Source organism: Trichoderma asperellum, chromosome 3 (genome assembly GCF_020647865.1).
Source record: "Trichoderma asperellum chromosome 3, complete sequence".
Classification (NCBI taxonomy): Eukaryota; Fungi; Ascomycota; class Sordariomycetes; order Hypocreales; family Hypocreaceae; genus Trichoderma; species Trichoderma asperellum.
Window position 1 is genome coordinate 2,645,831 of NC_089417.1, and position 21,651 is coordinate 2,667,481.

At 50.1% G+C, this 21,651-nt stretch overlaps 9 protein-coding genes across 9 annotated transcripts; 5 read left to right on the forward strand and 4 right to left on the reverse strand.

The window, feature by feature from the left end:
- Window positions 1–469: 469 nt before the first annotated feature.
- TrAFT101_005453 (uncharacterized protein) lies at window positions 470–796 on the forward strand (the record flags this gene model as incomplete). The annotated part of the gene is made up of 1 exon (XM_024902743.2): window positions 470–796. The coding sequence occupies one exon, from the start codon at window positions 470–472 to the stop codon at window positions 794–796; it is 327 nt and encodes a 108-aa protein (XP_024757345.2).
- Window positions 797–1,499: 703 nt separating this feature from the next.
- On the forward strand, window positions 1,500–3,304 carry COX10 (Protoheme IX farnesyltransferase, mitochondrial). Its single transcript, XM_024908696.2, has one exon. It carries the CDS (start codon window positions 1,597–1,599, stop codon window positions 3,091–3,093), a length of 1,497 nt encoding a protein of 498 aa, XP_024757344.1. The 5' UTR covers window positions 1,500–1,596; the 3' UTR covers window positions 3,094–3,304.
- TrAFT101_005455 (uncharacterized protein) lies at window positions 3,283–5,970 on the reverse strand. The gene is made up of 2 exons (XM_024910153.2): window positions 4,487–5,970; window positions 3,283–4,305 (listed from the first exon to the last, which is right to left on the reverse strand). Exons 1-2 carry the CDS (start codon window positions 5,009–5,011, stop codon window positions 3,823–3,825), a joined length of 1,008 nt encoding a protein of 335 aa, XP_024757343.2. The 5' UTR covers window positions 5,012–5,970; the 3' UTR covers window positions 3,283–3,822.
- A 1,142-nt stretch (window positions 5,971–7,112) lies between these two features.
- Window positions 7,113–8,840, forward strand: TrAFT101_005456 (uncharacterized protein). Its single transcript, XM_066127483.1, has 3 exons — window positions 7,113–7,578; window positions 7,661–8,144; window positions 8,215–8,840. Exons 2-3 carry the CDS (start codon window positions 7,755–7,757, stop codon window positions 8,743–8,745), a joined length of 921 nt encoding a protein of 306 aa, XP_065983594.1. The 5' UTR covers window positions 7,113–7,578; window positions 7,661–7,754; the 3' UTR covers window positions 8,746–8,840.
- A 1,128-nt stretch (window positions 8,841–9,968) lies between these two features.
- TrAFT101_005457 (uncharacterized protein) lies at window positions 9,969–12,704 on the forward strand. Its single transcript, XM_024900879.2, has one exon. It carries the CDS (start codon window positions 10,826–10,828, stop codon window positions 12,470–12,472), a length of 1,647 nt encoding a protein of 548 aa, XP_024757341.1. The 5' UTR covers window positions 9,969–10,825; the 3' UTR covers window positions 12,473–12,704.
- A 128-nt stretch (window positions 12,705–12,832) lies between these two features.
- On the reverse strand, window positions 12,833–13,950 carry TrAFT101_005458 (uncharacterized protein; the record flags this gene model as incomplete). The annotated part of the gene is made up of 2 exons (XM_024903654.2): window positions 12,833–13,622; window positions 13,709–13,950. The coding sequence occupies 2 exons, from the start codon at window positions 13,948–13,950 to the stop codon at window positions 12,833–12,835; spliced, it is 1,032 nt and encodes a 343-aa protein (XP_024757340.1).
- A 359-nt stretch (window positions 13,951–14,309) lies between these two features.
- TrAFT101_005459 (uncharacterized protein) lies at window positions 14,310–15,991 on the reverse strand (the record flags this gene model as incomplete). Its single annotated transcript, XM_024900926.1, has 2 exons — window positions 14,310–15,683; window positions 15,749–15,991. The coding sequence occupies 2 exons, from the start codon at window positions 15,989–15,991 to the stop codon at window positions 14,310–14,312; spliced, it is 1,617 nt and encodes a 538-aa protein (XP_024757339.1).
- A 181-nt stretch (window positions 15,992–16,172) lies between these two features.
- TrAFT101_005461 (uncharacterized protein) lies at window positions 16,173–20,595 on the forward strand. Its single transcript, XM_066127484.1, has 2 exons — window positions 16,173–16,278; window positions 16,379–20,595. Exon 2 carries the CDS (start codon window positions 18,606–18,608, stop codon window positions 20,466–20,468), a length of 1,863 nt encoding a protein of 620 aa, XP_065983595.1. The 5' UTR covers window positions 16,173–16,278; window positions 16,379–18,605; the 3' UTR covers window positions 20,469–20,595.
- Window positions 16,602–17,536, reverse strand: TrAFT101_005460 (uncharacterized protein; the record flags this gene model as incomplete). Its single annotated transcript, XM_024906965.1, has 3 exons — window positions 16,602–16,676; window positions 16,749–17,392; window positions 17,458–17,536. The coding sequence occupies 3 exons, from the start codon at window positions 17,534–17,536 to the stop codon at window positions 16,602–16,604; spliced, it is 798 nt and encodes a 265-aa protein (XP_024757338.1).
- Window positions 20,596–21,651: the final 1,056 nt, after the last annotated feature.

Below are 21,651 nucleotides of genomic sequence, written 5' to 3' on the forward strand. Positions count from 1 at the left end.
GGCAGAGGCAGAAGCAGAAGAAGACGACGACGCACAAGACGGTGCTGACGCACAAGACGACGAAAGAGCAGCAGCAGAAGAGCCAGACTCAGAGTTGGAGGCAGAGTCGGAGGATTACAAAAGCAGGGGAAGAGGGGGGAAGAACTCTCATATAACAAAGTTATGTTGTGCTCGTTGAACCACGTGACCCTTTTTGCTTTTTGCTAATTTGTTTTTTAACTTTCATTCACCTTGTTTGTTTTTATGTTTGCACTCTAATTATCTCTATATAGGTACCTACCTATTCACCTATTAGCTACAGTGCTTTTATGTATATATTTTATCAGAGTTTAGTGGCCCGTTGCCACCAGCTACGGTCCTGATAACGGCAACCCCTATTATCGAAGGGTCTATTGGATTTGCAAAAGGTAAGCGGCTCTCCTCTACCTTCCCTATCCTTACTAATGAATCAATAGCATATTCTTAAAGCATGAACGAAGCTTCGCTCTCCGGAGAGAAGACGGAAGACAACGATCTCACACGTAAAATGTCATCCGATCCGGAATTCGAAAATAGTTTCTTCAAAGTTAGCAAATCTAACGTTGCTGGCTGGGGAGCCTTTGCTACAAGAGATCTTGCGAAAGGAGATGTCATCTTGAGAGAACGTCCCCTATTCGTGGCCACAAACAACGATCTGTTTCAGGAATTTTATAACCTTGGCAGCGATGATATGGATATCGCACTGAGTCTCCATTCACATCAGTTTATAAAGGGAGATACGCCTATTATTCTCGGAATATGGCATACTAATTGGTAAGCTTGAATATTTTTAAGACTCTCTTCTTACTAATTCGAAAGATGCCAAGGTCGTTGACTAAAAAGTATACAGTTTTGCTGTTGGTTGCCATACGGCTGGCTTATTCCCAATCGCTGCTCGATTCAACCATGCTTGCCATCCCATAAATAATATTGACTACCGAGTTAACCAAGCCAACAACCTTATTATGACAGCACGAGCAGATATTATTGCTGGACAAGAACTCACGATTTCATATGGGAAGAATCTGAGCCCACAGCTCCTTTATTTGTGCTATGGGTTTAGATGTAGGTGCGGATATTGCAGTGGTTTGGGCGATGATGAGATAGCAATGCTTTCTTCACACTGGTAACTGAATGGCAGCCGGATGTATTTGTTGCATATCTATTCTTCGCGAGATTAGACCAAGAGAGTCAATTGCTTTTGCCTAGGGCCATAGAGTGCCATTCATGATACAAATATCTATTGGTAAAGAAAAAAAAAAACAATTTCAAAATGAGATTCTTGCTAAAACCATATGCAAAGAGCTTTTTTTAAAATTATAGTATTGACGACCTCGTCAACCAATATTCGCAGATCGGCTCTCTCAGATTGCCTCGGAACGACAGCGCTAGGAGTTGCACGTGCCTAATCACGTGCGCTGACCCGATATCCGAAAGCAGAGAAAACTCCAGATTATCAGCAGATCTGCGCTAGATCGCCCACGCTGTCGAGCCGCCAAACGACAAACGTCCGCTGTGAGTATCAGAGAATGGATTAAGGCCTGCGTGGGACGCCATGCGCTCTGATACTCGACGACTATGCGGTCACCATTGGTCATAGCTCTTGCGCCGGAGCTTCAATTACTGTCCAAGTGCAGTATTCAAACATCAACAACACGACGATGGCTCTCTACTAGCCCGAGCTTGAAAGCTCCTCGAAGCTCTGCGACATCGCTGGGCGGCTCTTTTTTTCTTCAAAACAGGCTTTTCGAAACATCAAGATGTCTTGAATCTATAATCTCGAGGCGTAATTCCAGAGCGACCTCGACTTCAACCTCGTCAACCCCACCACAAAAGCCTGCAACGCAAACACCTCAGTCGATTTCAGATCTCGCTCCCCACCGCCAGCGACAGGCCCGCAAGCAAGCCCTCCTTCGATCTACATCATCCGAAGCTCCTCTACCTCCCGATGCCTCCTCGCTCCTCACGTCCGCCGCAGCGTCGCAGCCGAAGGATTCTTTTCGCCGAAGATTTTCTGCATACTTGTCTCTCACAAAGCCCCGCCTAACCGTCCTCGTTGTTCTGTCGGCCATGGCACCATATGCGCTATACCCGGTTCCTGAAATGCTAATGCCCACAATGACCGAGACGCCAAGTCTAAGCCCATTGACGCTTACATTTTTGACAACTGGAACTGCGCTTTGTTCTGCGAGTGCCAACACTCTGAACATGCTCTACGAGCCATTCACTGATGCCAAGATGACAAGGACAAGGAACCGACCGTTGGTGCGAGGCCTCATTTCGAATCGCGCGGCGGCTTTGTTCGCCGCCCTTTGCGGAGCAGCCGGAGTGAGCGCTCTTTATTTTGGCGTCAACCCCACTGTATCATTTTTGGGTCTTTCAAACATTGTCATTTACGCCGGCATTTATACGCCATTGAAAGCGGTGACTGCATTCAACACCTGGGTCGGTGCTGTTGTTGGTGGAATCCCACCCTTGATGGGCTGGGCTGCTGCTGCTGGCGAAGCTGCCACAAAGGACGGATCCTGGAAGGAGCTCCTTCTGGCCAGTGATGGATCCTCCATTGGTGGATGGCTACTTGGCGGTCTTCTCTTTGCTTGGCAGTTCCCACATTTCATGGCTTTGAGTTGGGGTGTTCGTGAAGAGTACAAGGCTGCGGGCCTGCGCATGCTCGCATGGACAAATCCGTCGCGAAATGGGCGCGTTGCATTGCGATACAGCCTTGTGTTCTTTCCCTTGTGCTTCGGTCTTTGTGCAGCCGGCGTGACGGATTGGTATTTTGCTCTAACCAGCACGCCCCTCAACCTCTGGCAGGCCCGTGAGGCTTACCGGTTTTGGAAATACGAAGGTCACAAAGGAAGCGCACGGGGCCTTTTTTGGGCAAGCGTGTGGCATCTACCTGGAGTGATGATACTTGCACTACTGCACAAAAAGGATATGTGGCGTCGAGCCTGGAAGAGCGTCTTTGGAGAGGAGGAGGATGGTGAATGGGAAGAGGAGGAGCTTGAAGAAATGGCAGGCATGGCAGCTGCAACAGCGGTCGAACATGGAGAGACGGCAAAGCCAAGACGGTGATTTACTGCCACCCATTGTAGGAATAATTGTTGTTCTCTGTGTAAAACGGGAAAAGGAAGAAAAGAAAAAAAAAAGGAGAAATGCATCTGTTTGATATAGTGTCTAGGTGGCACGTGTAAATTAGAGACATTAGAGGCATCACACAACACTGTTTGTACAATAAATAGACGATATTGGGTACAGTCGTCAAAAGTGATGAGCAAAATCATGGAAAGAAAAAAAAAAGACATGTACAATTCTGTTCCGCTGGATTCCTATGCATATGATCCCTCTGTCACTATTATACATCGTTAAAACGCTGATTTCATCCTATGATGTTCCCCCTTTTGCAATCTGACCCAAAAATGCTCATAAATATTAATGGTCAATCCAAAAAAAAACCCCCATCAAACAATCTGTGTATCCCGCATGTTTTTTTTCCCCTCCGTTTTTCTTTTTTCTAGTAAGTGTGTTTTCTGCTTCAGTTCTGTTTTTTTTTTTTTTTGTCCCTGGGGGTTTGGCGTATAAGGGATTAAGTAATATCAAAAACGCCATATCAACGCCTTTACTGTACCCATCAATGCAAACTACTGTATAAAGACAATTAAGGAATGGAGGCATAGCTCATATGTAGTGATCCGCACTGTCGAGGCGGCGAAGAGCCAAAGAAAAATGAATGGAGGAGGGGGTAGTATAACAACAAAACGGGGGAAAGGGGTGGTATAATGATAAAAGAGTGTAAGAGACATCTCAGTATTCGCCTCCACGGGGACGGCGGACAAGAGACTCCATGCCCCTCTCGGCAGAAAGGCGCTGGCTGTCTAGGTATGGGCTGCTGTCTTGGCTGGTTCCGGTGCCGCCGCGGGACACATATCCGTGGCTCATGCTTGCGGTAGAGCTCACGCTCGAGGAGTAGCCGTGGCCACCATAGTACGGCGCTGCTCCCATTCCGTAGGAACTCTGGTGATGCTGGGGGTGGAGGTGAGACTGAGGGTGAGGTTGGAGATGCTGCTGCTGGTGGTGGTAGCTGGCGGAGCTGGAATAGGAGTGAGTGCCGGACGAGCTCGTCGCAGGGCTACTGTAGGAAGCGTCTAGTTCATCAACGGGGGTCAGGCCGATGCCGGAAATGCCGCTATCGTCGTCATACCCTGTGAGTGCTCCCGTCTCGAGACGGTCACGGCGCGAAGCGGCACGGGCTGCGCTCTGGAGGTTCTTGAGGCCGTTGGACATGCACTAAATGAGTGAAGGGCGCACAGTGTTAGCAATGGCTGGTGATGATAAAAGGAAGAAGAAAGGAGGGGGTCTTGATGAAGACGAATAGTCATATCTTGTTTTGTCGGTGTAAAACACAGGTAGGAGACAAGCAATAGGAAGAGGATCGAGGATCAAATAGAAAAAGGACTTTTGGGCTTACCTTGGCCTCAACAACGTTCCATTTCTCTCCAGTTCGAGCTGCCAGACCGCTCCAAATCTCCTTGCGCATGCTCATGTACTCCTTGGCCAGTATTTGCATCTTGCGGGCGTCCCAATCGTCGGATCCTCTCCTCTCCATCAGCCGTTCATGGCGCTTGCGACAGGCATTGGGTGTTTTGGACGGAAAGTATTGCTCCTTGATTTGATTCCAGTTGAGCCCTTGCATGCGGGCCGTGAGGAGCTGCTGGTCGTCTTGCTGACTCCAGGCTCCAGAGCTGGGCCGATGCTGGGATGGCTGAGACGATACCATGGGGAGAGTTGGCGAAGGAGCACTAGTAGAGTATGGCCCGTATTGCGGCTGTTGAGAAGTCTGAAGCGGCGAGGGAATCGGCATGGCTGAAGAAGGAGGAGGGACATAGTAGGGATCGGGCATCATGCGTGGCTGAGGGTACATGGAAGAAGACGGCAGGCCAGACGGGAGGCCGCCGTAGCCCTGCTCGCCGGAGTTCTTGGTTTGTCTGGGCATTGCGAAGCAGTTGTCGAGCAGTTCTGATTTGGCAGGAAGAAGAAGATGGTTGTGGCGGGTGGAGAAGGCAGATAATATGCAAATGATAGAAGAGAGTGGAAGTGTTGAAAAGACAGAACGGTGTTTGGCTGAGGTGATACGAGACCGGCTCGTTGACAAGGAAAATGAAACAATTAGGTATTAAAAGTGATTGACTGGCGGAGATCCTCGCGGTCCTGACCGAACTGGCCTGCAATGCGGTCTACTTTGAGGGTCTGTTCCTTGTAAGAGGGGGGGAGCAGGCGGCGAGTCTTCTGCAGGGGGAGAAACTCAAAAACACTGATAATGACAGCAGGAGAATCTCCGCGACTGGGGAAAGAAAGAATGAAGAACGAAGTAAACAACAATGAGAAAAAGGGAAAAGAAACAAAAAAGACTTTGCGTGAACTTTGAGGGAAAAACAAAACACACATACAAAAACAAAATGACTCTGGAGAAAAGAAGAGAAGAGCAGGCTGCCGGGGGGGACATTGGCCTGCTTTAAGTTTTGCGATGCATCATCTGTCAGAGGCTAGAAACGAGAATCCATCATGGGCCTTGGGCGGCTGTCCGGATGAAACAAGACGGACTAAGCCCAATTGGACCTGTACATGAAACGGAGCGCGTGTATCTGAAAAGCTCAGTCTGCCTAGAATGGCTCGCTGATATTGGTCGGCCTGCCACTATGATAGAGCCACGGGCGGTTAGGAAGGTCCTTTTTAGGAAAGGTGGCTATCTTGCTGTCTACGAAGGCCTGCATGGCTCTGCTCGTACGAGTAACTCAGACGTTGGGGCGTACGTAGAATGTGTGTAAAAAAAAAAGCTGGATGGGAAAGGAAATTTCGATGTTGCGTGGTAAAGGGGGGGACAAATCCGTGTAAGGAAGCGCTTCGCCCTGATTTGCAAGGCGGCTAATACTACTAGATGGGACCAGGACAAGCATCAGAAACATGGCTCGAGAAAAAAAAAGAGAGAGAGAGACTTCTTCTTCTCTATCTCCACAAGCTTCTCTACATCCGTCCTAGGTGGATCATACAGCCGTCAACGTGGTATGGAGAACTCGCTGCCTTGCAGAAAATGGCATGTCCACGGTCCACTTCTCGCGATGAACTGCAGGACGCGGCTGTGCTTATGCCCAGAGCCTGGCCCGACAGTGGCATCAAAGCCATGCCCCAAACAGCTTAAGCTCTCCGAACGAGGGCGCGAACAGGAAATGAGCGGGATCATTGCATTGCATATTTTGGAGACGGGATGGGGATCGCCGTGGGGGAAAAGGATGCTGTTGAGCTTCCCAGCCGCGCAAAACGCCGATGGAGGTGCAAGACATGCCCAGCGCTCGGCTCATGCGACGGCGCATGGCAGCGAGGCCCGAGAGTCCCCTGCGCGGCCCAGTTTGCACATGGCAAGATGCATGTCTTTGCAGGGGGGGGCTTTGCCGCGCTGCCTTGCCCTTGGCGATCCAGCTGTTGCGGGTTCTTTTCTGGAGCCTGGGAGTAAGTCTGGAGGTTGGCGGCGATATTGATGAAGCTGGCGGGAGGGAGTTGGTAGCAGCTTTGTGGGATTGGGCTCCACTAGCGGGAGATGCGCCATTGGCTGGTTTGTAGCTTCAAGCGCGCGTCAAGGTATAGATCCATTGATACTAGTCCACAAGAGGATCTAGTGCCTTCTATCTTTGGACTACTAGCCAGAAGCGCCGCGCTAGGATCTTGCCGCGCTGGTCTGATTGGCCGACCGCGGCGGGTATTCTTCATGTAACTCCTCGCCTGAGAAGCAGTGCTACGGTACCTCGTCAAAACGGCCATGGCGAGGCCAGCAGAGGCCAGATCCACGAAGAAAAAACGCAGTTGAGATAGAGCAGTCTCCACGGAACTAAATATTGGTCGCGGAAATTGGCCCTCGTGGATGGCGGGTCATGAGGGCGATGGAAACGTTTCAACTGGACCCTGTTGATCTTGTTGCGATGACGAGGACTCGCCCTTTAGTCTAGGGTTGTTGGTTGTGGCTGGATTATGTGTTGGGTCCCAACAGCTACAAAAGCGCGTAATCCGCTGTTGGTTCTTTGATGTTGGTTGCTCTCTTTTTTTTTCGAGTAAAGGTTAATTATAGTCATCGGGAGAATCACGTCATGATTCCATTTTTAGTAGGGTAGTATTCCAATGATGAGTAGCTTACAGACGGTAGCATTACCGCGACGCAAGAAATTGATCGAGCGCTTTTTTTAGACTCAGCCGTATCCCTGAGTATACTTTTGCTGTTGGTGGATTCTAATTTCTCTTTTCTCTGTCATTTTCTTTGCAAAAGAGCAGTGAGGACGTAAGCGATAGGCAGTTACACTATTGCTTGAAACTTAGGTTAAATATTCCTCGGATCAAAAAAAAAAAAAAAAAAAAAAAAAAAAAAAAAAAAAAAAAAAAAATGAAGTATGCTCAACGATCTATATCGATAAGCTATAGCAAAATAATAACAGAGATAACTACCGGGTAGCTACAGCGTTCATTCGGCGGAAAGCATGAGAGCCACAACCTCGAACTTGCAAACTTGTCCTTAGGGTCTGTGAACGAATTTACTGGCTCTCACGTCATTGTATCTACAAAAGGTGAATTAATAGTGAATTAATACTTCTCTCAACAGGTTTTTGTTTCTCGTCGGAGTCAATGTCTGTAGTGGGACTTGATGTTTTACAGTCTATGAAACAACATTTACAGCCTACCGCTCCATTATCGCAATGGCGGCTCTCCCACGGTACGAGATAGAATATCACATTACCAGCATAGTAAAAGGTGACGATGATGCAACCTTCACGGTCCGCCGAAATGGCAAAGTTTTTTACATTGAGATCTCACCATCAAACTTTGTCAATTCGCCCGCCATGGCAAAGAAATACAGGTCCTATTTGGAAGTTCTGAAATCTGGTGAAGAAGTTTTAGACCAAGTATACGATACTGATGTCTATGAATGGGTCATGGCTCCATTTGAGCACTTCCTTATTGAGCTCGCACCTGATCCGTCTGTAGAGTCGGTGGAGAATATTGCAGTCACCTTGAAAGAATATCTCTATCCCGAATTCTTCGCCTTTATACTCGATATAATCGATGAAAATTTACAACCGCGCCATGTGCCGACTGAGAGGTCACCCCACTGCCATCGTTTGTTCGATCTGATGACAATTCTTTTGGATGACGTAGAAACTTGGACAGCCTTTTACGATCCAGCCGGAATTACTACATGCCATAAGAACCCAGAAGATGCACTCTTCAAGCCACCAAAAAAAGGTTATGATTGACAAGGGCCAAACCGCATGCTTCTTTAAACGCTGCCATGGCAGTGTACAAATCACCCAAGAGCTCAAAACATACAAAAAGATTCACGCGGTCGGCCTAGACTCTCAGGTGAATCAATGTCACGTATACGGCATTGTGATGGATGACAATGACTTTATTCCTGGGCTCTTATTAACCCATATTGACTGTGGTCGACCATTGTCTACAATCGTCCACCCTGAAGAACCAAATGACCTTCCACCCGCACTTAGAGAACGGCGGATGGCTCAGATAGAGGCTGCCTTATCAGCACTGCACGCAAATGATATGGTTTGGGGAGATGTGAAGGCAGCAAACATTTTGATCGATGAGAACGATAACGCTTGGTTGATTGATTTTGGGGGAGGGTATACCGAAGGCTGGGACCGTGACGGGGGATTTTGCCGGGATGGCTAGGTTGAAGAAACTTTTGTTTCCCTTAAGTTAATGGATATTAGCCCGCGGTGCCGAGAGAATATCGGCGAATTCTCTGCATCTCCATTGAAAGACAGTAGACATAAAACTATTGATGCGCCCTTTATGGTGACAGATACATGAAAATTGATACGCGTAAGACCGCATTTACATAAAGTAATATTAGCGTAACCTACATGTACCTCAACGCGAGAGCTTCAACCATCAAAACGTTAATTCAAGCGAATGGTAGCAATCTACTCCCTTTCAGCTCAGCTCCCTTCTTCAGCTATATACCTAGATCCCGATCCCGCCAAGACGGTAAGAACGGACATCGCCTTTGACGCCCCCCAATCAACTCCGCCCACCAAACTATCTTGGCCACGGCGCCTTTGCGACGGTGGATCATCGCCACTATGACGATGGCGGGGAAGCCAATTGAATGAACAATTAGTTACTTGAAATGAACCCGACATTTCCCACGAGCTTCCTTCCCCGCATACTAGGAAGCCGTGAAATCTGTCATTTGCGGGTCTACGAAAAGGGATCAATAATAGATAATATACTAATGTATAGCATTCGCATCACACCAGAAAGTTAGGCGAAAGTCGTAAACTCAACCAACGCCCTGGCTCCCTGAAACGCCGGGCAGCCGGCAATGACAGCTCCCCCTCCGGCACCAAACTATTAGTCATGGTAAAAGCCGGTACGGAGCACATGGGTATGCATATCATCTAGATTTACTAGTTAGTAGTGCTATTCTGCCTCTCGCCGAGTTTCCCAATTTGGGCGCACGTGTGAGTACCAGATAACGGAAGAGGCGGGAGGGGTTTAGCTGAGGTTAGCCTAGCCCTGCCGAGATATACAGACATTGGCCACGATTTGCTGAATCTCTCTATCAGAACGACAGCGGATATTAAAAATGCGTATCAGACCTGTCAGTGCACTTCTCCATAGATAGGCAGATACGTGTAAAAAAAGTCATAGTATTCCGTGGGCGGTGGATTCTCAGCGGGGGCTTCCGGGTGGTCGGACTAGGGTGCCGCATTATCGGCCTGGAACAGCCTTTAATTGCTCTCTTATACCGGCCCGTATAGATGCGACAAGCACCAACCGCGCCGCAAAATGTCGGGGTATTGGGCCATGCTAACTAAGAACAGGCATAAACCAGTACATACAACCGCTAATTAAGAAAAAAAGCCATTTCGACAACAAAAGGAGGGGAGCTCCCAAAGTCCACGCGCCGATCCACGCTCTAGACGCCTCTCGGAGCCGCGACAAAACCGCACTGGGCTTGGGAGAAATCTGGGGAAGTCCGGGGTCACCCTAGCCTAGCACGGCCTTAGCATATCTTAGCTGCTCTGCCGGTGGCTGGAGACGAGTTCGTTGTTATCAAGCCCGCCCTTGACGCCGTCCTATCAGTCCCCCGTCGTTATCAGCTTCCCCCCGGGTTTACGTGGCGCACTGTGGCAACTTGAGCCCTTTTCAACGGCTTCTCCCATTATCAAACGGGCCCCCCCTTGTCTAGGCTGCTTATCGCCTAGAGCGAGCGAGCGATCGGGCTGTAGGCACGATGAGAGATAAGCACTGGGTGCAAGTGTGCAGGGCGCGGGAGGAGAAGAAAGAAGGTGTGGTGTGTGTGTGTGTGTGTGTTGCGAGTTGAGTGTAACCTTAGCGTGTAGGGATTGAAGATCCAAGATGAGGAGAAGGCCGAAAGAGAGACACATTCAAGCACCCTCATAAACGTATCACGCGCGCCCTGTGCGGCAGCGTTTCTCTTGTCTCTTTCTTTTTCGCTCTCTTCTGCTTATAACTAGGACAATGCCCGCTGCCTTTTGGATATAAGTCCGGCGCAAAGTCTCACATTGCCACCTGATAAATCTGATATTCTGAGACAAACCTCCTTACTTATACGCTGCTTGTTGGGAATGCAGCATCGAGCTACTATATACTTGTCTCGACGGGATATTCTGCTGTGACAGAATCTCTCTCTCTTCTCTCCCCATCACGCTCCTCTTTCAAAAACAACTTTCACACACACATACACAGATTGATTGAAAGCAACAACATATCCAATCCCACCATGGCCAGCAACAGCAGCATCAACAAAGACCCCAACATCATGAAGCTCGTCGACCCCCAAGACCTCGACACCGTCGACCAAGCCACCCGCGATGCCGTCGACCTCGCCGCCCTCGGCCACAGCCAGGCCCTCTCCCGCAAGTTCGACATCTGGAGCATGCTCGCCCTCGCCTTCTGCGTCCTGGGCACCTACTCGACCGAGGCCCAGGACCTCTCCAGCGGCCTCACCAACGGCGGGCCCGTCGCCGTGCTCTGGGGCCTCGTCGTCGTGACCATCTTCAACCTCTGCGTCGCCGTGTCCATGGGCGAGCTGTGCAGCAGCATGCCCACCGCGCTGGGACAGGCCTTTTGGATCTCGCAGCTGAGCCAGACGCCGCTGGGGCGGTTCACCGCGTACATGTGTGCGTGGATCAACACGTTTGGGTGGTGGACCTTGACGGCGTCTCAGAACGCCTTCATGACGGAGTTTGTTCTCGGCATGAAGGTCATGTTCGATCCGGATTGGGACGGTGCGAACAAGGGCTGGGTGCAGTTCCTCGTCTATGTCGGCATCACCGTTGCCTTTACTGCCATCAACCATGTTGGCTGCCGCAACGAAAAGTTCCTGCCCGGCTTCAACAACTTTGTCGGCGTCTGGTATGTCGGATTGTTCTTCGTGATTGGGCTTGCGCTGCTCATCTCTGTCGGGATCAAACACGATCTCGAGTACCAGTCGGCCAAGTTTGTGTTTGCCACTTGGATCAACCAGTCCGGTTGGCCGGACGGTGTTACTTGGTTCATTGGCCTCGTCCAGGGTGCCTATGGTCTCACAGCATTCGACTCGGTCATCCACATGGTTGAAGAGATCCCTGCACCTCGCAAGAATGGACCAAAGACCATGTACCTATCCGTCCTCTGCGGTGCCATTTCTGGATTCATCTTCATGGTCATGTGCCTCTTTACCATCCAGAGCCTGGATAATGTTCTGAATCCCCCTACAGGCCTTCCGTTTGTCGAGCTTCTGCAAGAAACTGTTGGACTCAACGGCGCTGCTGTTTTGGTTGCCCTCTTCATCTTCAACGGAATGGGCCAGGGAGTCAGTGTCCTAACCTCTGCTTCTCGCCTTACATGGAGTTTCGCCCGTGATGGTGGTATTCCCTACGCCGCGTACTTTTCCCACGTTGACCCTACCTGGAAGGTCCCAGTTCGTGCTTTGTGGCTTCAAGCATTCATCATCAGCCTCGTTGGTATCCTATACCTTTTTGCAAACACTGTCCTTGAAGCCATTCTTAGCGTCAGCACCATTGCCCTGACTGTATCATACGGCATGCCTATTGTTGTTCTTCTCATGGTTGGCCGTGACAAGCTACCGCCAGGAGAGTTTAAGTTGGGAAGATTTGGCTTGCCTCTCAACGTAATCTCCATTATTTACTGTGTTATCACAACAGTATTCTTCCTCTTCCCTGGCGAACCTAACCCCGCCCCGGCCGATATGAACTACGCCATTGCTGTCTTTGGCGTCATGCTCGTCGCTGCCATTGGCTTCTGGTTCGTCAAGGGCCGGATTTCATTCATGCAAATGGATGATGAGCTGATGGGCGAGGCTGTGCGCGAGCTCTCATATGATGAGCCAAATGTTCGTGTGGATAAATCAGCAGATACTAAGTAGGAACTGCATTATCTTGGTTTGTCGCGGAGTTTACGGTTTTAATTTTTGTTTAATGTTATTCGAGTGTCTTCCTAAAAGCAAGAAAGAAAGTAAATATGGAGAAAATCAAGCTTGATTGTTTATTCTCTATACATAGTTATCTACAAAATATAAGTTACATATATATGCTTATTTAGGCGTGTACAAAGATATTGGCTTTCTTTGAGATACAGCAATTAATGCGAAAATGAGATGAAATTAATGGTATTCTACGCCAAATAGAAAACAATCTAAGCCAGCATTGTGAAAAGTAACCCGCTATTGCCCCGTCCATCCAGCACATGAGAACAAAAGACTTTCTCTCCTCCTTCACCCATTAGTCTAATTGCTGTCGTACAGCTTATACGCAAAATCACAAACCAAGTCCAGCATAGAATTCAGCACACCCTCCTCCGCCCAGAAATGCCCTGCCGATCCAATCTCGTGTCCCTGGAACTGCGATCCCGGCTGCGAGCTCAGCCGTCCCACCCAGGCACGCAGCTTGCCAACAGGCACGAAGATGTCGCCGTCTCCGAAGACGGCCAGGGTGGGATTTCGCACCAGCTTAGCCTCCGCCTCGTCTTCCTGACGTGGCTTTTGCCTTGCAAACACCGACGGGACTAATGACATGGTTGCGAGATGCGTGACGAGGCCCTGCAGTGGGGACAAGAGGAGATAGACTGGCCGGGGCATGATGAAGCCGCTTACTGGTGAGAGCTTGCCTTTTGCTGGCGTTGCTACAGGCGGACTAGATGATTTCTCGGAACTGCCTGCAGTCTTGGAGGAGCCTTTCTGCTGTCCGCGAGCCTCCTGCAGCGTTTGGTTCTGTCTCTCAGCCCAACTTTCAGCCCGCAGCCGTATTTGAGCAGCGTGAGATCCACAGTCCGGAGAGGTGAACGGCTCAAGGACTTCATTAAGGGGTGGAAGTTGGGTAGTTATCATTGCTCCATAAGAGTAACCCGCCATCATCAAGAGCGGCGGCACTGCCTTCTCTGATGGCGGCTCTGTCACGCGGCGACGAAATGGATCTAGACGATGGAGATAATGTGCCATGAAGCCAACGAAGCTGGTGTAGTCGTTGCATTCCGGCTTTGCCGTCCATGATGTTCTTCCGGCAGACCGACCAGCACCTCTGCATCTCATATGTACCTCATTAGCATTAGCGCGCCCAAGTGCTCTTGTTTGGCTGTTCGGTAATTCTCTGGATGCACTGCGTACCTGAAATTGAACGTCCCAAGCAAGTACCCTTTACGAAGCAGCTGTTCAGCCACTATATCCAGCAGTGGATCATCAAAGCTCCCGCCCAGGGGAGCATAAGGATGTGCAAAAACAACGGCGTGGCGTTTCCAGGGCGGCGCTCCGTCTACATAGAACGAGTCCGGGTGGTAGACTCGACAGTCCAACGTGGTCCCATCGTGGATGCTGGGAATGGTCAGCGTGAATGAAGGCTCGGGCAGCATCTTCTTCTTTTTCGCATTTTGAGCGGCGCGACAAAATGGGCGACGGTCGCCAGGGATGAAGTTGCTGATATTCCGCGGCTGGTGGGTCGTCGTTTGTCGCAGATGAAGTTTTGCTGAGCAAAATGGGGAAGCTCCAGTTATTCACCTAAGCTTCGCTTCGCCTTAGCCTTGAGCGCGACGTCACTCTCCCATTTGTTCGTTTGCGGCGATTGGATGGCCGAGGCACATGATTTTTGCAATGCGATGCTGCGAAGAAAGCATCGATGCTGCAAACTATCTATGCCACAAGGGATTGTGCATCTTCATGGGTATCTTTCTATTTTTTGTAACATTTCTTTCTAGCTAACATCGATGACTACTTATTGCTTCTTCTTGTTCTTGGCATCCAGTGCCTTCTGCTTCAGCTCCTTTATAATTCGCTTTGTCTCATTAATAAGTCCCATGATAAGTGGCACGAAAATCGGTCCAAGCAGCGGAAGGTAGACGGCAATCTTGTGCTCGTCTGGGAAGTACAGCTGTCCCACCATACTCTTCTCGAAGAAAGCCCTCTCTGCCTCTTCCTCGGCAATTCTGGCATGCTTCAACCCTTCGGGGCCGCCAAGGTCAGCGCAAGCCAGTTCCAGGTGATGCATCGTCTTCGAGACACCATCCGCGACGCTCCGAGGGATCGAGATGGAAGGTAATGCGAGCGATAGTCTTGCGAGCGACCCTAGCGTGGATGATGCGCGAAGCAAAAGGTCAGTCGATCGGATGCGGCCAAGTGTGGAAAGCCTCAAGGGCAGTGATCCAGACTGAGGCGTGCCCAAGAGTGATAGCAGGTGGCCGCCAAAAGTCAGCATTGGCTGTTTCAGCGTCGCGGTAGATACATGGCTTTCCGTATCTGGCTGAGACAGCAGGTACACGGTGCCCCATTGAGGAATCATCCATGACTGAGAAGTTTCTGTCTCGGCATCCAATCCGATCGTCTGATTTCCAATGTATATGACGAAGTTGACTGTCGGCGCCTTACCAATAGATGGCGACAGCGGCCACTCGGCAGCATTGATAAACGAGGACAGGTGCTCTTTGTTGAGCACTTGGGATTGCACGCCAGGTACGGCGTATAGTTGGACTTGAGTGTCGATGGTGAAGTTGTGGATCGGACGCAAAACTTCCAGCATCGGACGGATATACTCGTCCAAGGCAGCCTCAATGTCCCAAGTATTGGGCAGCCCTCTATCGGTGAAGAGTGAAAAGGTGAGATGGTAGGTTGGAGCGTATCGTAGAGATCGAGTCGTTCGCTTCGAAAGCGCCTCTGCAGCTTCTGCGCTCAGGCCCTGAGGGCGCACGCCAGTGGACATGGACGATGTAGAGAGAAGGTATGATATGATGGACTGCTCCTCGGCAAAGGTGGCGCGAAGTTCGTTGGTGATGTAGGACGCAAGTGGAGATGATGGCGACGTTAGAGACGGAACGTAGTTTGGAGGGTAGGTTATGTCGAGTACGGCAGAGTCCTGGTTGAGCGATGCGGAGCTGCTTGTCCCCGGGTTGAGGCGAATCGTCAAGGCGGTTTGGAAATCGTCTCTCCGAATAGGCGCGTTCCGCGGCGCAAGCTCCAGGCGCAGATGGTGGCCGGAGAAGTCGTTCAGGTCGTCCAACGCATGCTGGGTCAAGCGGATGAGATTCTGCGCTTCTTGCTCTTGCAGGGAATCAGCCTGTATCGAGATCTGGAGGGGAAAGACAGGTCGACAGGCCTATGAGCCATGGAGAGTCAGCTGGGGTTCGACAAGGCATTGTCTGGGGGACCGGATAGCCATACCTTGCCGTCAGCCCACTTCAGCATGCTATCCAGAGGCAAATCAGCGCGATATATGGCTGTTGTTTTCCACCAAAAAGGCACGCCGAGCAGAAGCACGACTAGCCAGAAAGATAACACGACATAGGATCGCTGATTGATGGCCGATCGCTTCTCAGGAGGAGGCAGAGTAGGCTCAGCAGCGGCAGCAGGCGCGGGCGCAGAATCGCCGGGCGCCTGCAGCTGCTCTGATTCTCCAGACGCCATGATTGCCGTCCTGGGAAGATGAGAGAGAGCGGCCGGTCCTGGGTCGCCTGTTGCGCGGAGTCAATGACCTTGGTGTTCTAGTACATGTGGTAATGGATATGCTCTATCTAGACCCTGATGGGCCTGAAGCGAAGTGGCATTATGGCATTGCCTATCCAGGAACGGGCAGCTCAGCGCGCAGTCACGTGGATTGCTGGTGTTACAGTGCACCACCTGGAACTGCTCCATGCTGCCATTCAGTAAACTACACAAAACACCGTTGCATCGATGAATCTCTGGATACGCGGGTAACGTGTTTGTTTATTTCATTTCTTGCTTCGTCTTTCTCCATATTGAGCGACCATCATTACTCCCTGCCCTGAGTCTATGGCTAACATCATATCACAGAATACGAGCCAGGCTACGGAATTACTGCTACTGCTGCTAATAAAAGCCACAACTGAGTTCAAGATTCAAGCCACAGGCAGCTTGGCGCTGTTTGGTCTAGAATATAAACCAGAATAGTACATCGAAATCAACCAAAACGCCAATCTTGATCCAAATTCATTCCGCATATCATCATTAACGCAAACGCTGGCCAGGCTCCATGTGCTGCTTAGCCATTTGCCACCTACAACGTCCCCATAAACGCAGGCAGCGCCAGCCCAAGGCCTACAGCTATCCACTTCATACGAATGTAGCCCATCTATCAGCAATTTCATGTTAGCATACCACTTTATTATTACGCATGGAAGTACTGAGATCTGCCATGACTTACCTCTCCAACATTAGGAGCTGCTGCGCTGCTCGTGGTGGCTGCTGCCGCTGAACTGCGAGTTGCAGTTGATGACTGCTTGCTGGAGCTGGTTGGATTGGCAGCCGCTGAGCCTGTCCCGGTTGGAGTCGGCGAGTCACCTCCCGCCGTTGTTCCTGGAGAGGCATCACCAGTACCAGTGAAGCTTGCTGAGTCCGTTGGAAGAGGAGCGGTCGCTGCAGAACCAGTGGCGGCGGCACCATCTGCAAACTTGGTGCATAGACCAATCACCCCAGAGTTCTTCTCCAGCGCGCTCCAGATGGTCGGATGAGCGCTTTGTCCTGTGCTCACACAGGTTGCTACTGCGTTATCCCACGTGTCTGGATCGTAGTTGTTATTACTATCATAACAAAGACAGCTAGCCTGCTCCTTGTAGGATGAGCCATCAAAGTTGGAGACGGCTTTCTCGCAGTTAGCGACATATCGCTGAACGGAAAGACAGGCATCGTGAAAGACGCCATATCCATTTTGTTGCTGAAAGTCGGCCATGCATTGCGCAACATCGCCAACCGTGCTTTGCGAGCAGCACTCTGCTGGCACGCCTGTGAAGTCTACTGTGCAGGAGCCAAAGCCGTATGGCTCTCCTTGGCAGAAATTCTCAACACATGCTGCGAGATGAGCGAGTTAGCGGCGAGGTCCCGGTACGGGGTGTGTCCACTGTGAAATTACTGACTGGGTGCGAGCTGGGCATTCGAGAAATCGCATTTCTCTATTACAAACTGGCAAGTTGTAAACTTGTTCTGAGCCGCCATTGTGACTGGACCGATGCTATGATTCGACGCTTTTGACAATGGCACCAATTCATAAAAAGGGACACTCCAGCGCCAAGAGTCTGGCTTTTAAACATTTACTACTCTCCTACATTGTTGGGCATTGGACGCCTCTATCTCCAGCCTAATTTTCAGCTGTGACGATAGCGCGTAAATAATGTGGCGGTATTGGCTGGCGCGACAGACTATTGAGACAGCTAACCCAATACTAGCGACGATCGTTCAGGCACAGCAACTTCGCCTTGCCTAATTTGTATTTGGCTTCTCAGTTCACCGAACAACTCAGACGATTTATGGCATGGCTCCTATGCACGGGAGAGACCAGGTGTGGCGAAGTTGAAACGAAGACAGTAGAGCTTGCTTTGGATATCAAGAGCGCAGCCACGTCTAGCTGGCTGTTAGTCGTTTACTCCATAGAAGCTATGATCTTAGCTTCGGTGAGTTGATGTTCTAGGCTCAGCAGATCAAGATCCCTCTCTGGGGCAGACTCAAGGATCGAATCATGTCGACTCTGGGCCGTGGCGGAGTCTCTGAAGCGGTCACCTTTTCCCGGATCTATCGGCATTAAGCTGCAATTCGTGGCGATGTATGAGTTGATGGGCGGATGACTATTTACAAACCCTATTCGTAAATAGTACTAACAGCGTCGCATGAATACACGTACTATTTGATGAAGTAAGAAAGAAAGAAAGAAAGAAACAATGTAAGCATAGACGCTACCCCACTATGCATGTATGCTTTTCACGAAGCTTCAATGTTGTTTCAAGTTCCTATGCCAACACACATTCTTCAAAATGCTGAAACGATTGGGACGAGATATCGGATATCTTGTCAGAGTAATAATTACCTCAGTGATATTCTAGCGATGCGTGGATTTGGAATCCCCCACCACGTGTTTGGATTTTACAGTAGTGTATCACATGCACTGGCTAACCACTCACCACCTACACTTAATGAATACATGCGTATAGTCGAAAATAAGATCATACAGGCGATCATACAGATCCATTCAACCGAGCAGCCTTGTCCATTCATATTAGCAGAATAGAATATGACCACATACACTCACGCTCCCCTTGTGCTATCGAGATCCATCAGGCTAATCCATCTCGAAGCTGCAACGCAGCTATCAGATCCATTACGATGCAGACTAACTGAAGTTTCTCTTGCCGCAAACCCAGCATACAAGGCGCTATCGTACTCCTGGGATGCACAAACTCCATCACATCCCATTGAATGCGATGGCGCCATGCTACGCATTACACACAATTGCAAGGCTGCGTTGCGCCGGCTCAGAAGCCTAGGCGATCTCACTTTGTGGATCGATGGAATCTGTATCGATCAAACGTCCACAGCCGAACGCAGCGCTCAGGTCGCACTCATGAGAGACATTTACAAGCAGGCCGCTGAGGTAGTCGTTTGGCTGGGTGAGGAAGACGAGGCGAGCAAGATGGCCATTCGATATCTGGAAGATATTGCGCTTATGAGTGTGGACAAGGAGCGGATGGAACGATGTCTTCCTCTTTTGGTAGGCTTGCAAGTGAAGAAAGACTCGGATGACCCGATTGGGCCTCTGTTTAAGCGATCTTGGTTTTCTCGCATGTGGACGATTCAAGAAGTGGCGTTGCCATTGCAACACCAAGTCCAAGTCCTGTGTGGGAGTATTTCACTGCCTTGGATGTATTTGACTATTGCACTAGATATGTTGAGAGCATCGGACTACCGGTGGGGGGAATGGCACTCTGCCATGCGATTACAGGCTTACCTGAGTGGTCTCCTGACGGAGAAGAGAGAAGGGAGTGCAGCTAAGCCGACGCTCTTGGGGATTTTGCTTTACGGCACGGAAAAGAAATGTACAGATCCAAAGGACCGGATCTTTGCACTATTCGGGATATTCCAAGAGCTGAACATCACAGTCCCAAACCCAGACTACACGGTACCTTTGAGCCGCATCTACGCAACTGCCACTGTGGCATGTTTCACAAACGACTCTTGCATGAAATTCTTCTATCACGTCCCCTCGGATGGCCGGCGAGCTGGATTACCTTCATGGGCTGTAGACTGGGGAGACCCTGCCTGGGCGAGCAACGACGCCCGTGCGACGGTTACAAAGAAGCCGTTCAGGGCTAGCGGGCTGTCCGCTTCGAGATTGGCCTTTTCAGAAGCGACGCTTCGTATTGAGGTGCAAGGATCCGTTGTTGATTCGGTGCGGCAGGTTGGACAAGCGCTGTCGATGAAAGGCCGACAAAGCTCGGCCATTGACGAGAGGCTTGTTTGGGACGGCCTTGCCATGCAAGCGAATGGGCGGTGGAACCTTGAGGATACTGCCCTGGATGTGCATGCGGCCGTTGGAGTCTTTGCGAGCTGGATTGATCTTGCAGCTTCCGCTAGAATTCAGCAGAATGGAGATGGGGGAAAAGATGATGATGATGATGATGATGAAAGTAGATGGCAAGACTTGCGTGACACACTTCTAGAGTACCACGGCTCTGAAGAAAACGATGAAGAATATGTAGAGCTTCGATCGTCATTCTGGCCTTGGTATCAAGCTATTAAAACGTCTTCTCTTGAAGCCTCTAAATCAAAGCCGGCGCCTCCAAAGCAATCTGCAGCACTACAATCATTCCTAGCTCTCACCAAGGATGCCGGATCGAGGTTCCAGCTCAAAGTCATGGCCAATTGCCGAAACAAGCAATTAATTACTACGGAGAGCAAAGCAATCGGGCTCCTTGCGGATATAGCAGAAGCTGGAGACGTGATTGCGCTTATCTCGGGCTTACACATGCCTGTCGTTCTCAGGCCGACTGCCCAGGGGCGATTTCGCTACGTCTGTCACGCTTATATACACGGTATGATGAATGGCGAAAGATGGGAGAAGAATGGTTTGGTCGCTCGAGGACTGTGGTTGGAATGAGCGATGATGGTACTGTAGCCAACGGCATCATAATACCTAGTACTGCATTTGGATATAAGAAGTCGTGCCCATAATAAGTAGGTAGTATAGATACGTGTACCAACAATAAATGTGTCACGATGTCCACCGTCTTTAATTCGCATTTCCTATATTATATAGGCAGCAAGTTCAAATAGTTGATAGATCACCTCTCACAGAGTAACCGTATGTGGCACCGAGGTATAATACTGCAACGTCGGAATTCAATTACCCTTGCCGAAACGTGTCTCAACAAAAGAATCGACTCACTCAGCTCCGAACACTGTGCGGACAGGGGCCGGGGCTTTAATCTACTGGTGAATGGGCGATACGAGGAGATGGTGATGGATAGACGAGAGCATATGAGAGTGCTCTTTTTTGTTGTTGTGCGGCAGCTATTCAGTGTTGAGGCTCGTTTTCTCACATGCGTGGTATATGTACCATGTGTACCTATGTAAGCAGTTATACAGCGATTCAGCACTTTGAATGTTAAAAATCGTACTTCTTGCTGGTAAAGATTCCATTTTATAGACATACTCTTCATCCTTTTCTCTGCTGCATCACTACATCTGCTTGTAAGCACAATAGCAAGCTGAAGACGACGCTCTTTGCGGATATTGCCCGCGAAATCCAGCCCTCGGATCTTGTATATTCATTCTAACAGCCAAACATCAACATCATAGACTACAACAGTCGAAAGAGGTTCGGCTAAGCAGAGTTGGTTGGAAGCACAAGGCAGGCCAAGCTTCTGCAACACAGCGCAAGCGACCACGCGACAAATGCATTGCACGACATACGACGCACGATGGGAGCGTCCCAAACGCACTGCACTGCATCTGAGCAGCGCACACGGGGCCCTCCAACATGCCGGATGAGAAGCCACATGCGTCGCCGTGTTTGCTGGATGGGGGCTGGCGTCTGTCTGCACATTCGCATCATGACAGGCCAGGCTCACAGCAAATCCCAGCCTTTCCGACTGCTTATTTCCACTGGACCAAAGACTCTCCTCCCCTGCTCGATCCACTGAACCCCGCACGGCAGACCCAGAGAAAGATCCATTCGCTCCTCCGGGGACTGAGCCTAGCGGCCCGTGCAGCGTCGATTGAGCCGAGGCATCGCGACCCAAAGGGCTGCCGCTAAACCAAAGAACGAGGCGCGCATCTGT